The sequence below is a fragment of the Antedon bifida genome, chromosome 11 (genome assembly GCF_963402885.1).
Source record: "Antedon bifida chromosome 11, ecAntBifi1.1, whole genome shotgun sequence".
NCBI classification, from domain to species: domain Eukaryota; kingdom Metazoa; phylum Echinodermata; class Crinoidea; order Comatulida; family Antedonidae; genus Antedon; species Antedon bifida.
The window spans coordinates 6,229,242-6,247,919 of record NC_136236.1 but is presented as its reverse complement, the minus strand read 5'-3'; the positions used below and the strand labels follow the sequence as shown (position 1 = coordinate 6,247,919).

The following is an 18,678-nucleotide window of genomic DNA, read 5'->3' as shown; positions in this document are numbered from 1 at the left end:
GTTTGTAGTTAATCGTGTAGTGTAATTTGCATCCAGAATACTGTAAAGCCCAACATTTTCGCGGCCCGTAATTTTCGCGATTTTACATTTTTAACTATTTCACGACCTTTTATTTTCGAGATTTTAGTTTCTTAGCTTATCGTTTTATTAAGTTAAATCTTAATTAACAGAGAGTAGAGAGTTTTGAAACGAAAGTTTAAGATGTTTAATTAATAATAATTCCGAAATTATCGTGCATGCTTCAAACAAACTTTGTCTGGTTTATTATGTAATTTGTCACCAAGGATTTCAATGATATTTCCAAATTTTTCCTGTAATGCTAATAACGCCCTGAACAACCCGAAACCACACCCAAACGAGATCGAGAGGCAAGGTGGATTTTCTCTTCCAGATCATCATATAGGCTATTGTAATGATACCATTTTATTTCTTGGAACTGAGTTCTGTGGATAATTGAATGGTACGCATACTCTCACATCAACACGTTTAAGCACGAATGTCATTATAGTAAGTCATCTTGCGCACGCACGTAGCTGACGAGTAAGCCCGCGTACCGGTAACGCAATGATGATTCTTACACAAACTTTGCATACTCACGTTTTAAATTCTAGTCACGTTCATTATACTATAATGTTTGTTTTTTTATAGTGACTATGTGGTGATATAATTACCTCAATGTTTGTCATTAAAAAAGTACAAAACAATTTTTAACGACATTTGGTTGATGACGAATACTACAGTGTAAATGCTTCCGTTTTCTGGACAGGTAACTCGCAAGTATTAAACGGTTCACTGATTCCTATAAATAAAACACCGATAATTGGTTATCATATGGTTCTTTTATACCACGACGACACGAAGGTAGTTTGTATCTCAGTGTTAAACCCAACTATAGAACGCCAAGTTATAGTATACAACGGCATTGCAGTAATCAGCGTTTGACAGACATCTGACTGGTATTGTTTAAAACACAAGCGGACGTTATTAAGTCTCATTGTTATATCGCTTCCACCCAAAATACGATTGCCATATTTACGACCACTTACACACTGACAGTTTAAATATAGCGTCGAGCTGATCGAAATGAGGAAAGGAGGTCTTAATTGTCCCCGTTCGTGGCTGCTATTTTATGTTTTAATCTTCGGAGTACAGAGTCAAGAAGAAGAAATAGGTAGGCGTGCATTGTAATTGATATAACAACTCGGGTGTATATGTAATAACATATTCGTAACATATAATGGTTTTAGCCTACGGTAGTGTAGCAACAGGTGCAGGTCAGAAAATACTGAAAGGGCCAGGAAGGGAATAGATAATAATACTAATAAATAATCGTAGCCTAGAATATAATAACCGTATAGTTTACTCGTTGGGATATAGTTTGTTATCTTAAATGTTCATTTACATACGTTGTAAACCTTTTTTCAACACGTTCTGTACGCACGCGCCATTTAAATGACTACGCGCGCAATAGTGATGATATGGGAGCGGTTGGAATTTGTTTTCCTTGTGGAATTAATTTGCTTTTCATAAGTTTATTTCCGTACAAAACCTTAGACTACCCTTACATGTATATAACTATCATTTTATTTATAACTGAAGACATATCTTTTTTATGTTTGGAAATAGACGTTTCCATTACGAATTTAATTTTTGAATAATAGTATATATAACAATTCATTAATTTATTTTGTCAAAATTAATTCCAACAATAAGTATAAGAACGAGAATAAAAACAATACAGAATAAAATGTAATGGTAATTAAATATATCATTAAACATTAAAAACAGAAAAAGAAAACATGAGTTCAAACATTACAGATCACATTTATTTAAAATGTATACAGTAGCAACATGTTTTTATAATGGTAATGTTTTTAGTATTTGGTTAATTCCATATTAATTTATAATTAATATTCAAGTTAGTTTAGCCAGGGAAGAGTTAAATTTACCTCTTCACTAGTTTAGCCATATTCTTACCATGGGCGTATAATAAATGTACTTAGTGCTATGCCTGTAGCTCGCATTGTTGTCTGAGCATGGACTTGTCCATGGTCTGAGTAATATGTATTACGTAATACTGTACTGTAATAGCTATACTTACTCGGCCACTGTATTGTGTTATGAGATGTTTGGCTTATTTTATAGATAAGGAATGAAGGCATGCGTTAAACAAAACAGAGCGTTCCGATCAAAGCTTGTTGTTTCTTTAGAAATCCAAGGAAGGGCACAGCGTTTAGTTTGTTTGAAAATGATCGGGAACATTCTCGCTTGAACACATTTTCTAGATGAATAGTTTTAATAAAATTATTGTGCTAAATGACGTATTTAAGCGAAGCGTTCTCCTATGATGATAAAGACTTATAGTTATACCATGGACCTATATAGGTCCATGGTTATACTTTCAGTACACCAGTCCTCACAAACTTTTCAGAGATATAGTATTGAAATATTCTTTATGCATCTTCAAAAATACAAAAAAAAAAAAAAAAAATCAAGAAAAAAGCAATAATAGGATAAAAAGAAAAGAAAGATGAACTTAATAGATTGTGTTCCCTAAAATTATAAATTATAACTATGATAAGAATCTTATTACGGAGTAAGAAAAAAAGAGAAAACTTAACTAGTTGTCCTGGATTGGTATGCCTACTGTATCGAAGCTTAGTAGGAAGCTTTATAATAAAGCTTCAAACAATGATTCAAAGTTAGATAGACCTACGTCTATATAGTTTTGGCTTGACATTCGACCTTTGAACTTACAAGGTATTTGTTGCAATTAAAAAAAGTAATCAAATAGTAACTGACTATATTTAAATGACTAAAATTAATTTAAATAAAAACGTTACGTGTTGTAAGATTTTCTACCTTAAAAACTTAAGACCTTAAAACCGTAAAACACTATTACAAATTTTTTTGATTTATGACTATTTATAGAGGCTTAACAATGTTAGTGAAAACGGAACAATATTTAAGGTAGGTTTAATAGTTGATTCTATTATTTTTACAATAAAGACAATTCAAATGTGTACAAAAATTTTGGCTACATCCTCCATGACTGCTTTGTGTTCTGTTGTCTATAGAACATTTCAGTAAATTTAGTTTCAACTTAATGTATCTATCTACTAATCTTACAATGATAAAGCGAAATGAATGTTTAGGGTTGTTTGTTTATTTGTTTTTACTACACACATTGTATAATAAGTGACGACAGTAAATGAAATCCTAAATATATAAAACAGTAATTATAGTTACTGGTACAGTTAGAATTAGTCCTACATTCAAACAAATTAACAGAAAAAAAAAGAAACACAATGCAATTAAATTAGTTAATTAATTTTAATTAAGGTCCTAACTAGTGGCAAAATATTGATGGAAAAAAGTTCTAGCCAGGCCTTCATTATAGTTGTTAAATATTTGTACACGTTATGCAGACCATTAGTGTATTAATATTTCCCAGAAGTATACTGTCTAGATATTGTATTATGAATAAAACAGGAGTCAAAGGTCAACTCCATAACCAACTAATTATGATCTATTTAATCAGAGAAAAACATAACTTTTTTTTATGAATACAACAATTATGAAGACTTGGATTTTGGTGCAATTTGTTAATTGTCATAGGCCTATATTGTTGCAATGAGATAGCAGGTCGGTATGCCTCGCTCTATGGCGCGCCAAGCTGGTATTTATTATTATAATTGACAGCTTGGCGCGCCATATCGGCCTGTGTTTTAGTTTGAAAGTACACCTTTCGAATACCATTTCCTGAAAATTAGACTAATGTAATCGGATAATGATATTTAAAATAATATTAATAAAAGGACATTTATTGCATTCTACTTCCTTATGTTTATAACATAAAAAAAGTGTATTATTACGGTACCCCTGTATCATACATATTATTATTTCTATGGCCTATATAATCGAGTAACATTTACAGATGTATTGTCCCCCAAAAACATAAAAAGTGAAGATTAATTAAATCAGACTTTGAATATGTTATTTTGTAGTTTTAATAAAGTTAATCACTTTCATAGAAAAAAAAAATGGAAAAACAATGTTTTCACTTATAAAATGACAAAATAAATTAAACCAAAAACCCATTGGCTGGAAGCCAATTTGATCAATTTTGGCTTTAAATTACAGTTTTTTTCAGTTACAATACATTTTTTTAATCAAATTTTTGTTATTACATTAAAATGGCATATTTAACAAAAACATTTGTAAGAATTTTTTTCAGGGGGACAATACATCTTTAAAGTTGTTTTCTAAGCTGAAAATTTCTTTCATTGTTTAGGCATCTTTCACATCATTTAAGACCATAAACTATTAATGTCAAATTTTCCATCAACGGTTATTTTTATTCCATTTATATTGAGGATCTATACTAGAAGAATAATTATTCTTGTCACGTATAAGACCCTATCAAACTAAAATAATATAATTAACAAGTAAACAGATAAAGTAATTGAGACAATAAATCAATCAATAAAAAATAAAAACAAACACACCGTTTTTCATGTATCATTGTATATATATATATCTAAAAAACACATAAATAGATAAGCCAGGTTGAATTTAGGGGATTTTATTTTCAAACACTTGTGTTTTTCCTGGAATCACCCTAGTTAAAGACCTGGTGATCTTCCGTATTAGTCCAATTATGTTCACAGAATGGAATCTGATATGACGCATTAACTACATCACTGGATGTTTGTGTTATTAGTAGGAACACAGCTCAGTGTTTAGATCCGTTTCCTTAGAGTTATGTATAATGTAGCATCATGTATTTTCTTTATCTGAAGAAATTCGCAATTCATTTCCTAAGAATCCAGATACACCTACTCATCTTAATGTGTTTGTTGTTATCGGAAGTAATATAATACAAATTAATAAAGGGAAAGTGATCATCTAACGTTTTGAATGACTACCAATATATTTGGTTTACTATTTTCTAAGTATAGGCCACACCTATTAAAAAAAAACAATCACAGCAATATTTTTTTACAGACTATGTGAAGCATACAGTAGGCCTAAAGTTACGCGATTGTGAAAACGCCCACCCAACCTCCCTTTTCGGAGTAAACACATTTTATTTATCTATAATGATAATCTACATAACATAGCAATAGTAAAGAGTAGGCCTATAAAAAGTAGAATTTCAGAGACACATCAGGGTTTTGTTAATGTATAGGGCCGATTGTCGGTATGGTGCTGTGTTTATAGGTGTCCAGTATCAGGAAAATTATTTAATGTTTATAATAATAATATCAGTGACATCACACTTGACACTTTGAACTGTATCGTTTTTATAATATAGGAAATAAACTTTCATGAACACAGCCACCACATGTGTATTTATGTTACAGAGTTTTCCTATTGTAATGATAACATAGGCCTAATGTCATTTAGTAAAACAGTCCTTAAATTACATTTTTAAACACTGTATTAACACTGTTAACACATTACTACAGCACACAATATGAACTTCTTCAATGACTCTGGTTCACGAACAACAAGTACAATCAACAACTTTTAAACGAACGACAAGTACAATCAACAACTGTTAAACGAACAACAAGTACAATCAACAACTTTTAAACGAACGACAAGTACAATCAACAACTGTTAAACGAACAACAAGTACAATCAACAACTGTTAAACGAACAACAAGTACAATCAACAACTTTTAAACGAACAACAAGTACAATCAACAACTTTTAAACGAACAACAAGTACAATCAACAACTTTTAAACGAACAACAAGTACAATCAACAACTTTTAAACGAACAACAAGTACAATCAACAACTTTTAAACGAACAACAATTACAATCAACAGTTCCCAATCTATTATCATGTTTATCACTATTTTGTTTAAATAATCAATTTGCGGTAGAGTAAATTATTTCCATATTGTCTTCAAATACTTGACGTTTAAATCATTGTTCAATTAACTCAAGCCATTTCAAAGTAACAATAACGTAACTTATAATTCAAGCAATACAACAAGCAGTACGTAATGATCAATTATTTTATACATACTCGTTGATTTTTTATTGCTATTAATACATGCTTAAATATGCCTACTAAAATGGCTGACGTCATCACCCAATGGAAAGCATTGGGTTAATGCCCTAGTTCAGACTGCCGTTTAAGCATAGAGGAAATAGTTATGATAGGACCCAGGTTAATTCATGGTTTGAGTAATACGAAATATATAATTATATTCTGTACAATACTTATACAAAATATACATAGATATACATATTCAATTGTTGAAGTTATTATTGTATTGAGTAGAAAATACAGTTTAATTCTGAGATACGCGCGAGCACAATGCAAAAACGTAGGTTAAGATAGGCCTACAGTACCTTATCTATCTCAGATGAAACGTAGATTTGATAATATTAGTATTGTTTATCACTAATCGTGTACATTAGCCTACATTATGAATATATTAGTATAGTTAGTTTGCTATTTATACGTATAACACATCATTTATTACTATTTATACTAAAACAAGTTGATGGTTATAACGTCAAAAGAACATGCGAAAGAAACACTATGCATCTTTCCTGTGACGATGGTGGTACCTTGGACATCGAAAGTGCACTATACGGACGAACCATGCGACAACCTTGTCCACATTCTAGCCGGGATAGGCCGTGTAACGGAGTCGACGGGCTCGAAATAGTGCGCGCAGCCTGCCAAGACGAACACGCATGCTCTGTTAACGCAAGAAATGATGTGTTTGGTGACCCCTGTGTGGGAGTATACAAATATCTTGAAGTGTCATACAGGTGTGTAAGACGTAAAGGTGAGCTTTAAAAAACCGGAAAGTAATGCTATGACGTCACATTTGCCATCAGTTTGTAATCTGCTAAATTTTATTATATATATATATACATAGATGTTGGTGGTGGGTAGAATTTTAACAATTGTAACTCAATTAAATATTTCATAGTAGTCGTACATTTTTAAAAATAATATTTTAAATTTTTTTAAATTTTTGTCAAACATTGCCTCTAAGTGCGAACTTTGTTCCTGTGAGAGTTTTTTTAAACAAAATAATAAATAAATAAAAAACATAAATCATCAGGATTACTAACAATCATATATTAGCCTATGTCTAATGCTATTATTATTTTGTTTTTACTTATCTTGCTTTTAATCATTATACTCGTAATAGATCTGTTTTCGACTTTAATTTAGTTAAATACTTTCAAACTAATTATTATACAATTTATTTTCTCTTTACAATTGACAGCTTTGCGACGCTTACTGATAGTTTTTTTTATGTAGATTAAATATTCCATTTTAAAATAATAACCGAATCAAAATGTTATAGGCCTATCAAATTTTAGAACATACACGTCAGGTAATGCATAGAAAAAAATATTTGGTACTATGACAATTGTTGAATAAACAAACTGTGAATAAGACCTTATTGCAAAAGCCTAATGCATCTTGCATTAACACGTTTTAAAATGCTTAAAATAATCATGAAATGGCCTTTTTCACACTCGACTCGTGATATAGGACAACTGTAATTAAAAATAGATTATGCAAGGATCGAAATAAACGATTTTCGCTGTTTTGGTTTGGTTAATTACTGACGTAAACCAATATTGTTTCTTACAGGATGGATTCTAGTGTTTAAGGGTGTGTCTGGAGCTGGAGGGCCACATCTGTACGATCTATGGATAGGGAATACATCGCTGAATGAATTGAATGACTCTGTTCGTGCCCTTGACGCAAACGTCAAAGCACATTTCAAAAGTCCATTAATAGAAAGGTGGTCTGAATTTCAAGTTCGACAGGTAATTGCTATTCATATTCTTAACAGCAATCTGACTTCTCGTCACGCTTCATTGTCAGATCAGAAAGGTCATGGTTTGTCTAAAAAAATTGGCCTAAGACGGCCTAAGTAAGTTTGCGGCTTTCGCTCTCTACGGGTGAAATCATTTATTGCAGGCGATGATTTTACAGTACGTAGTCTGACTACGATATTTAAAGCTACGCTAGATCTGCTGGGAGACACTTAATCGCACTTTGCAGATTCTAATCTTTACAATAAACAATATTCAATATGATTTTGGATACTGTAATATATTATTTGCTTAGATATTCAACTTAAAAATACACACGTTTTCTGTTTGGGTTTGGTTGATTGCTGACGTCGTAAACTAGGCCTACTTTATAACAACGTAATTTGCGAAGTCATCAATAGTTAATTGTTCTATTTATAAAAATAATATGTTAGTTATATAAAAGGTTTATAAATAACTAGGTGGTTGAACAATTCGTCTCTATTGCTAGGCCCGAGGCTATTTATATAGTTGTATCCGACTTTATTGATACAGAAGTTAGCGAAGCATGAAAGTGACTTTTTAAGCTGCGTCATTTGTTGTATTTTGACCATGGTGGTAAACGGTACATTTCAATAGCCTATTGATTGTACTGTCATGATCGTGGGTATTGTTGTGCTTTACAAGTGTGGCTAATCGAAGCCAGAGTGGCATTTTACTTGGTCTGACATTTAGATGTCAATGAATGTTACATTGTTTTCTGAGCTTTTGAAGTATGCCTTATTATTTAGACATACAAATTATGTGATTGTTAAATTAATTTGATTTGATTAAAGGATTGATGTCATAGAATGTAGGCTAAATGGTGATTATAATGATCATAAAGTACACCAACTAGTAGGTCTAATCTGGCATTGCCTTATATAAAGAACAAGGTAAGGTTTTATATAAGGCAAGGCAAGATTAGAGCTATTTAACTATCTCTGGAATATCTAAAAAGAAGCCAATGCATGTGTAAAATACCAGGAATATGGAAAACATTTACTACTCAATGCATGGAAGTCACATTTTAACTATGATTTTCGCACATGGAAGTCATTTATATAGTTATTCCCAGGTAAAAGATAAGGACGCATTAATTTCTCAGACATTGTGGTCATCCAGGGCATAATATAAAACAACTATTCCAAAGCATGACCTTTGAACTATAAGTCTCATGGAAGATTTCATCGCTATTCCCATGATAGATCAGGAAGCATGTTTTATTTCTCAAGCATGGAAGTCGTAGTAACATTATTCCCAGGTATAGATAAAGAGGAATATTACCGAGATCGAGACGAGATATGTTGACTTATATATACATAAATCTAAAGGCAAATTTCTAAAAAATAACAATGCTGTTGGTATCAGTGGCTGGATCTCCATGGAGATACAAACGAAAAGTAAAACAGCCAGAATAGTTAGCAGAGCTTTCGGGAAACACTAGCCCTTCATCAGTGCACATTTGGCATAGAACATTAATTCTAAACCGCCCAGTGATATACTGAAATTTAATTAATTAACGTGAAACAATAAGATGAGGAAATTTGTGAGAATGAGAAACCGAGATTCGAACCCGGAACTTCTGATGGATATGCAGATGTTCTTACCATTAGACCACTGGAGCTTTCATGGTATAGTTCAATATATACATACACACATATGTACCGTTAAAATTATTTATATCCAATGACATTGGATAATATTGCGTATTGCATCGTTCTTTTTTTCCGCTCTTTAGAATTCAATTATATTCATCTAAACGAAGGTTAAAATCAAACAAATGATGCGATTACCGACAATTCAATGTAATATAAAAAAAAAGAACTTTGTTGAAACTGTTGCAAAGTTGAGCGGCGGCTAAACTAACAATTCTAATCCACTTACTTCTTAAGCCCCTTCATTCAATGTGTATTTACAAATTAAAAAGATGACGGATAAATGATGTAGTACACCAAACTACAAGAGAAAAATTGAAGAACAAAATCAATATTTAAACATAATGTTATTAGTAAGCATTATACCCGTTTACCCGTTAATATATATTTTCAAGTTTTCAACAAAGAATAATTGCTAACACCATGAAGTGGCTCTAACACATGTCACTGTCAAATTAGAGTTTCCACGTAACATTAACTTTATATTAATTAAGATTGTACTTTTTTCAACAGTTTAAATGTTCTAGAACTAAACTAAATATACATGGCTGCAGTCGCGTGCGCAAATTTGAGTTAGTGTTTACCGACCAACCGAATGACTGACATAGTGAGCTGTAGAGTCGCGTTTGCACGCTAATAAAACATATAGACCTAAATAATGTTAAGATTAATTTGTGGTTCGGTGTTTTGGGGAAGCTGGTAAGCTATTTATTTAATCGCGTCTTTTTATCTTATTTTTTTGCACAGCGCTGTTTTTATTGAACACATTTCCTGGCGTCAATAATATAATCTTGCGCGCATCATCTTTTATAGGCCTATATGTTTTTTTACAGGTTAAGATTCGATTCTATAAAAATGGAGAAGAAATGGCGTTCATCGACTTCTCTGGAGAATCTACAGATAAAGAGAGCTGGTTTGCCAAAGAAAGAGTAAGAGAAAGTTCGTTCGAAAATATAAAACGAGAGAATACCAATTATTTTTCGATTAAAGGGTATGTTATGATACTTTTTTACTTGTTTTCTACCGTTCAATAGGCCTACACACATACACACTTGCCTATAACACCGGAATGCATTATGTAGCCAATTCTATATAATCGAGTATAGCAAAGAGTACCAACATATCCCTTCTGTAGTGTTCTTAAGAAAAGAGTTTTTGACTAAAAGAAGTCTTTCATTTTATTAACACAATAGTAGGCTATTATTTATGAATATCAGACATTTTATATAGATACTTTTAATTCGGTTAGTAACACCAAATAATACTTCTTCCGATTTCGGAGATTTAGAGGGCTACCGGTATCACCAGTACTACCATACCATTGATTGCGTTTTGTTCGTCTGTGTTTGTTTTCCGTATGATGGTATCGAAATAAATCAAATCAAATCAAAATTTAAAAAAAAAACATAGGTACAAACGGTATAAAATGCCCTTATGTAAGTAGTATTAATGTAGATCACAGGTTAGTACTAAAGACGGAGAACGATTCGAATTTAAAAAAGGAAAGATAACCATTATCTTTTATAACATTTTTTGAATTTAAGAATTATATTTTATATAAATATTATTTTATGAAGTAAATATTATTTTATGAAGTAAATTTTACTTCAAGTTAAACCACACAGAGAGACTGATTATCAAACAAGGATTATCGACATTCTCCAAACTTGTGTTGAGTCAAGTAATGACGTCAACATTCGTGTACTTACAAATTTTAAAGAATTCGACTTGATGTGACAAAAAATGTGATGTGACCATGGACAGGATGATGTAATATCACTACCATATTTAAGCATATCACTACCATATTTAAGCATAACACAACCATATTTGGGCATATTACACTTTTTTTAAAACTAATTTTATAGTGTAGACAGAGCCTTAGGTTTTAGCTAAACTAATTACTGCTTCTATTGCAGACATTCTGACAGTGATGTACGTCGTCAATTCTTTACTAACAAAAATTATGGAGGCTGTGGAAACGACTACGGATGGACTGTTGTTGTATCGCAAGATGGAAATTGTAGTTGGGAACGTAAACAAACTGATTACCCCTTGATTATGTATTCAACCAAACCAAACGGTGTACTTTGGCAATCTGGTAAGTAATATCTGCTATTTAAAAATGTATTGTCCCCCTGAAAACAAAAATAAAATATTTTTGTTGAATATGCCATTTTAATGTAACACAATAGTCATCCTCTTTGACCAAAAGTTTGACCGAAAACATTATGCAAATTGGCTGCCAGGGCTTTGGTTGAATTTAACCATTTATTTTGTCATTTTTTTAAAGTGAACACATTATTTTATTGTTCGGTTTTTTTCTATGAAAGTGATTAACTGTATTAAAACTACAAAATAACCTATCTAAAGAACGTTGGTCTCAACGAGTAAACACCAAGATTGAAATCAACGGGTACTTATTATTAGGCATAGGCCTACCTTATTGAAATACATTTACTTAAGTTTTTCTTATTTAAAATGAACATTCTTTAATACACAGATGATCCGGGTATCGCAGATTTTATGGCAATTTTCTTAGAATTTACAGGTAAATTTATTTCATTCAAAACTTTACGAATATTTATGTATCTCAATAAGTAATTAATAACTTGTTTAACATAATTTAATTCACAATAAACAATTGCTTATTCTTATATGTATTATATTTTTATGGTTAACATTATTGTGTATTATAGACATAGGCCTATACGATTATTATTAAAATTTAGATTTAATTATGATTTTTATTTATAACTAATTCTTAGCCTACATATTTGTAACAATCCATCCATCCATTAGTGATCAATCTTCTAACTTTTAAAAAATATTCCAAACATTATAAATGTGTGTTTGTTCAACATTGTCACTTTTTCTTCGTTTTCACTGTTTTATAGATACTTGTCAACACGAGGTTGTATTAATTAATGGCGTGACGTACACATTCGAAACGTCTCCATCGGAATTTTTGGCTCATTCGCTCGAGTTGTGTAGCTTTGAAAGTAAGGTTTAAAATTAAATTAGTGCTTATTCACAATCGTAATTGTTATGATTTACAAATATCAAATTATAATTTTTGATTCATATAATCGACAAAGCTAATATTATATTTCTACTTGATAGCTCCACTGGCAGTGCGCATGTGCAATGTTGACCCCCGTGGAGGAGGTGTCTGGGGAGAAGTAATGGTCCAGCCATGCTCAACCTACACCATCAGTGATCTGGCAAAGGTAAACATTGTATTTATACATCTTTGATCAAATTGGAATAATAAAATGTGGTCGTTTTATTATACTAAGTTTAAGTTTAATTTATTTCACACAACATAGTATATATAGATTCTGTAATGATAAATATTAAAATAATAGTAATACATTTGATTGTTCGGGGAGATTTAAATAATTAATATTGATTTTAAGTCTGAACCTCCAGGTAAAGCAAACAATAAACATGATAATGATTGAGATAAACAAGAAGAAAAATAATACATGAACTTTAAGAAAGTTCTTCTAAGTGCAATAAAGACAAAACAAACATAAAGACAAACTGATGTATAACTATGAATTAATAATTGTTTAAGTAGACAAAAAAATCACACAATAGATTGTTTTTGAGTAACATTTTAACAAACTATTTATGAACTCTTTTTTGTAGTGAATAGATTGAGAAACCGTTGAAACAGGTTTTTTTTTCATAAGCAAGCTTTGGTTCGTGACGTTCCATTTCCCCAATCTGATGAACAAGACGGTTACTGTAACTTGTATTTAATTTGATCTTATAGGTTGACATAACTGAAGAAAATGCTGAAGAAGTTGCTATGCAACTATCGACCCTTACGAGTGAAGAGAATATGGACAACGAAATTAACATCGATGACGTTGCCTTGATTCTAGACGGATTAACTGGAGTTGGTGCAGGAAATGAAATGGTAAGATAACTAACTATTTTAACTGTATTCGAAGCAGGTAATGAAATGGTGAGACAACTTGTAACTGTTTTAACTGTATTGGAAAAAAGTAATGGAATAACAAGATTACATGGTTTGTACTGTACCTCTCGAAAGAGGATGCCTCTCATTTTGACTATATTTTTCGATAACTTACGTTAACGTTTACATATAAGCATTTTTTGAAATGAAAATAATTTTGAAAAATTGCTGAACCAAAATATTGTAAACATTTCAAACAACTTTTTTGTTAATGTTTAAAAATTCAATTTTTTTAGATAACTGGTTTAACGGTAAACGTTGTGAGCAACATTCAATATGCTGATGATGATGTTTTCACTGCAGACAATAACAGCATGAGCGCGGCTTCCAGTATCGTTAAGTCTCTAGAAACTCAGATTGGATCTGTCTCAAACTTTAAAGGTGTTGAGAACAATTTAGCTGTGCAAACTAAACAATATCCCCCTGAGGCACTGCAAAATGGAATCGGATTTGCTTCTCTTGAGCCTGAAAATGCTGAATCGGGTCTACAAGAAGACAATATTGAAACTTTTGAAGATGTAGAAGATTTTCTAATGGATATGATAGAAACATCAATAGCTTTGCCTCCTGAAATTGTTGAGTTAAGTCAGGATCAAACCGGATCAAACCAGATACAGGTTAGCTTTATTGTGTACCAGACATCCAAGTTATTTGCATCGAATCGTCTAATGTCCAATAAAGATAGAGCAATTGGAAGTCGTGTCATTTCGGCTACTGTTGAAAAGGTCACAGTCGAGGGTTTGAATGAGCCAATCAGGGCCGCTTATTTACCAGTTTTGGTAAGTTACAACCTTGCATGTTATTTATTTTTAAAAGGAGGTGTCCATGTGTAGACACTGTAAATTATAGCTCAAATTATAATATGTTTTTTTTAATTTAAAAGAAAAATAACTAAAAATTGTTTTTTATAAATAACATTTTAAAAAGACACCATACACACCTTCTCCATTTTGTGTTTAAGCTTTTAACTTTTCCAATATCACAGGAAGATGTATCTGGTAACCCTGAATGTGTTTTTTGGGACTTTGAGTTAGAAAACGGGCAAGGTGATTGGTCAAACGAAAGCTGCTACTTCAATAAAACATCAGACGGTCGTATCGTCTGCTTCTGTGATCATTTAACAAACTTTGCTGTTATCATGGTTTGTAATTGTTATACTTTAATTTGAATATAATAAAGATGAAGGAAAATATTACTTTAAACTTGATTTTACATGATTGATAATGTCTTTCTAGCTAGAATGCTCCTTGTACTATTATGTTTAAGCTTCAATAGACTTTCAAAATTTGTGTTGTCTAACGATCTTCCTGGACCTTCTTGGACTCAACCCCACCAATTACAGTGGCCTGGCTTTGAGAGTAGGGGTAGATTTATCATGTTGTTGTCATTGTTTAATTCAAGATAAAATCAATTTTTTATTTTTTATTATTAATTTTATTTAGGTTGTTGTTTATGCAATTTTGTGCTTGTTGTTATTTTCTATAAATGGGTGGTATTACGTTAAAACCTATTTTGACTTTTGTATCTTTATGTAAACATTTTAAACTAGTTTGACAACAAAATTGAGATGTACACAAATATGGTATGACATCATCATGTTCATTATGGGTACATCACATTTTTCTGTCACAAAACGTGTTATAGTGTAGTCAGGTCTTTACAGCGTTTTCCGTAGATAATCCACAATCTTTGTGTATGTTTTACAAATATTATATTCTCTGTTTTCGTTGGCAGGATTATTCTGGACAAGCAGGTCCGACCACAACATTTCAAGACGCTCTCACATACATTAGCATCATTGGTTGCGTCATCTCTATAGTTTGTTTGGTGATCACGATTATTACATTTACATACTTTAGGTAAGATCGATTAAATATTCATCATAAAAAGCATTGTCATTAACAACATACCCTAATATATAACTATAAACTTTGCCCATGTTGTTGTTATGCTCATACATGGTAGTGATATGCCCATATCTGGTAGTGATTTGCCCAAATATGGTAGTGATATTACATCATCGTGTCCATATTTGGGCACATCACATTTTTGTCACATAAAGTTTGATAGTGTAGACAGAGCTTAAAAGCAATTGTATTCACAAGTATAATTGTGAACAAAGGATCGTGATCTCATTTATAATTTTAATTATAAATATTTAACGGATCGTCCACTGAACTAGAATTTACAATTATAGTCACATTTATTGTAAGCAACGAGCGTCATTACAATTAGCATAACACCATCAACACAATGTCTACAACTTGTACTATTAAACCGGGTAAACACAATGACGATTAAGTTTATATTTCGTGATTAACACCAAAAGTTATTGATAATAACTGCATTATATTTACATTTTTTAGGCACCTGCGTGGAAAACGTCCCCAGCGTATACTAGTAAACTTGTGTTTTTCTCTGCTATTCCTATACACTACATTTGTGATCGGCATTGAGTTAACATCGTGTCCCAATTGCTGCATCGTGGTAGCCATTCTTCTACATTACTTTGTTCTCACAACACTTTTCTGGATGCTTGTCGAAGCCGTAAACATGTATCTGAAGTTTGTTTTAGTATTTTACGACGAAGTACGTTTTTTCATGTTGAAGTCAGTTTTAGTTGGCTGGGGTAAGTTGACACCGAGTCCTATTTTGTTACTGTATATTCGTCGATGGCATTTATATAACTTAAAATGTATTACATTAATATAAACAAAAGGGTATTTAGTTTGACTTGTTAACTACACAATTTGTATAATGTTCAATAGACGCCGCCAAACATTATTGCGCAGTTTAGCTTAGTTTCCATGTCACTAGGACGCAACGCAATGACGTGAGCTCAACGCAAGCGAATTGACCAATGAAAAGCGATAGATTATTCGAACTATCGCTTGTTATTGGTTAAACATGTAGTAGCAACCCGTCGTAAGGGTATTATTTTTATTTCCAACAGTTCTTCCTATCATACCAGTTACAATCATTGCGGTTTTGGATTATGAAGACACATATTCTAATGACGAGTAGTAAGTTTCTCTTTTTGTTTAGTATTTGATTTTTCAAAGCAGGCAAGAGCAACTGAAATTATATTCGCGCGGATGGTTTTTAGAGAGCCGGATGTGCATTGGGTTTGTTTATTTGGGATTAGAAAGTTTGCGCCCGAGACTGTACAGTTTGCGCCCGAGACTGTACAGTTTGCGCCCGAGACTGTACAGTTTGCGCCCGATACTGTACAATTTTCGCCCAAGACGGTACAGTTTGCACCCGAGAATGTACAGTTTGCACCCGAGAATGTACAGTTTGCGCTCAAAACTGGTATCAATGCTCAAAAGTGGTATTACGACAATCTAGTATGTTTTCGTACAGTTGATTTCCAACTTCAGTTCATCGTACAATGTACAGTTTGCACCCGAGAATGTACAGTTTGCGCTCAAAACTGGTATCAATGCTCAAAAGTGGTATTACGACAATCTAGTATGTTTTCGTACAGTTGATTTCCAACTTCAGTTCATCGGGTTCATTCCCCGTCGGATTGCATATACTTGGGCTAGCTAATATTGAAAAGGGAAAATGCGCATGTGCACTGATCGCTATTAAAATTAACCAGGCTAATTAACATATTTTCGTTAAGCAAATGTGTTGCATACAGCGTTACACAGTGGTGGTTTTGCTGATAATTTGTAATTGTATATAATTTGAAAATGTGTTTCTTTCCTTTTTCCAGTTGTTTTATGAAACCGGGATATCCATTATACTTTGGATTATTAGTAATCTCAGCTATTATTCTTGTTATAAACTTCGCCATATACGTACAGATCATTCGTAGGCTGACCTGTCGACGAAGAGTAACAAAAATAAAGACGGACAAAGAAAAAATGAACGAACTCGCTGTACGCGTACAAAACGCCATTGCGATAATGATGCTGCTTGGCTTAACGTGGATCTTCGGATTCTTCGCCATAGATTCATCCGAGGCGGTTCGTGATTTGTTTCAATTGTTATTCTGTGTGTGCAATTCATTACAAGGATTTTTTATCTTCTTGTTATTTTGTGTTCGTCGCAAGGATGTCAGAAATTCTTGGGCGTACAGTTGCTGCGGCATCGGTGAAAAGCCTGGAATATTCATGACTACTACGTCACGACAACGCTATGCAACTGAGAAGACGACTGTTTCAGGGAACTCAGTCAACCAAAGTAAAGCGTGAATTGGCAGGGCGCCACCATTTAAATGTATTTGATTGCAAAATAGTTTTCGATTGTTTGGGAATTCTTTGATAGGATTTATTTTGTACAAGCACTTTAGTTCGTGACCAAAAATAGGTCAAGTATTATGTTAATAATAGCACCATTCATCATTAGTCGCGTCGTTAATGCTTAGTTTAATAAAAAAAAAAATTATATATTTGATGAATGTACTATATTTCTGACGGGCTTTTTTGTTGTTCCCGTGGTGTCAGAAGTTTCGTGTCTGAGGCCATGATGCTACTGTATTTTGGACCGAGAGTTAAAGGTGATCATTAACAATAAATAGGATACCGTACAGCCGCAAGTTGAGAAGCCTATACCTTTAGTGTTAAGACTGTTTCCAATGTGCGAATTTGTTCTCATGAATTAAAACTTTAGCTTATACACATGCGTTTTTATGTTTCCATCTTCCAAATCCCTCTGTGTGACAAATTTTAGTTTCTTGGCATTTTTGCTTCTGTAAAATTAGTAAGATCGATTTTTTTTGCGCAACCAATCCGAGCTCAGAAAATGACGCATGGTCACTCATGCGAATCGAAAAACAGCAGAAGCGATAGAAATGAAAATTGCAGCTATCGATCTTATAGTGGATCGAAAGGGTAGCGCGATTTTTGTTCTTGGATTCGCGCGAACAAATTCGCTAGTGGAAAACCGACTTTAAGTATAGAACATTATACCCTACTTTACTACAACGTTACGTTAAGTTTAAGTTATCATTATACTGTACGTTACTACAACGTAACGTTAAGCTTGGTTCCCATTTGGACGAAAAGTAATGACGTAAGTCGTAACGTAAGCGAATTGACCAATCACAAACGACAGTTCGAATAATCCATCGCTTTGATTGGTCAGTTCGCATGGGTTGCGGCGCACGTCTTTGCGTTGCGTCCTAGTGGGAACCAAGCTTAAATAACGTGTGTGAGATTCGTTGCAGTGATTCACG

At 32.6% G+C, this 18,678-nt stretch overlaps 1 protein-coding gene across 1 annotated transcript; it reads left to right on the top strand.

The window, feature by feature from the left end:
• The first annotated feature begins 113 nt into the window (after positions 1–113).
• On the top strand, positions 114–18,409 carry LOC144856421 (adhesion G-protein coupled receptor G6-like). Its single transcript, XM_078714429.1, has 15 exons — positions 114–1,171; positions 6,524–6,817; positions 7,642–7,820; positions 10,339–10,496; positions 11,425–11,606; positions 12,009–12,056; positions 12,403–12,507; positions 12,629–12,735; positions 13,287–13,433; positions 13,730–14,272; positions 14,479–14,634; positions 15,228–15,352; positions 15,860–16,122; positions 16,447–16,516; positions 17,215–18,409. Exons 1-15 carry the CDS (start codon positions 1,084–1,086, stop codon positions 17,693–17,695), a joined length of 2,946 nt encoding a protein of 981 aa, XP_078570555.1. The 5' UTR covers positions 114–1,083; the 3' UTR covers positions 17,696–18,409.
• The last annotated feature ends 269 nt before the right edge of the window (positions 18,410–18,678 follow it).

Bases quoted from the DNA above. Each gene is read 5' to 3' on its own strand.
- LOC144856421 (XM_078714429.1), top strand. From the start codon at position 1,084: ATGAGGAAAGGAGGTCTTAATTGTCCCCGTTCGTGGCTGCTATTTTAT. The intron at 6,818-7,641 runs GTGAGCTTTAAA...TGTTTCTTACAG, and splicing joins CAGGTGTGTAAGACGTAAAG to GATGGATTCTAGTGTTTAAG. The intron at 16,123-16,446 runs GTAAGTTGACAC...TATTTCCAACAG, and splicing joins GTCAGTTTTAGTTGGCTGGG to TTCTTCCTATCATACCAGTT.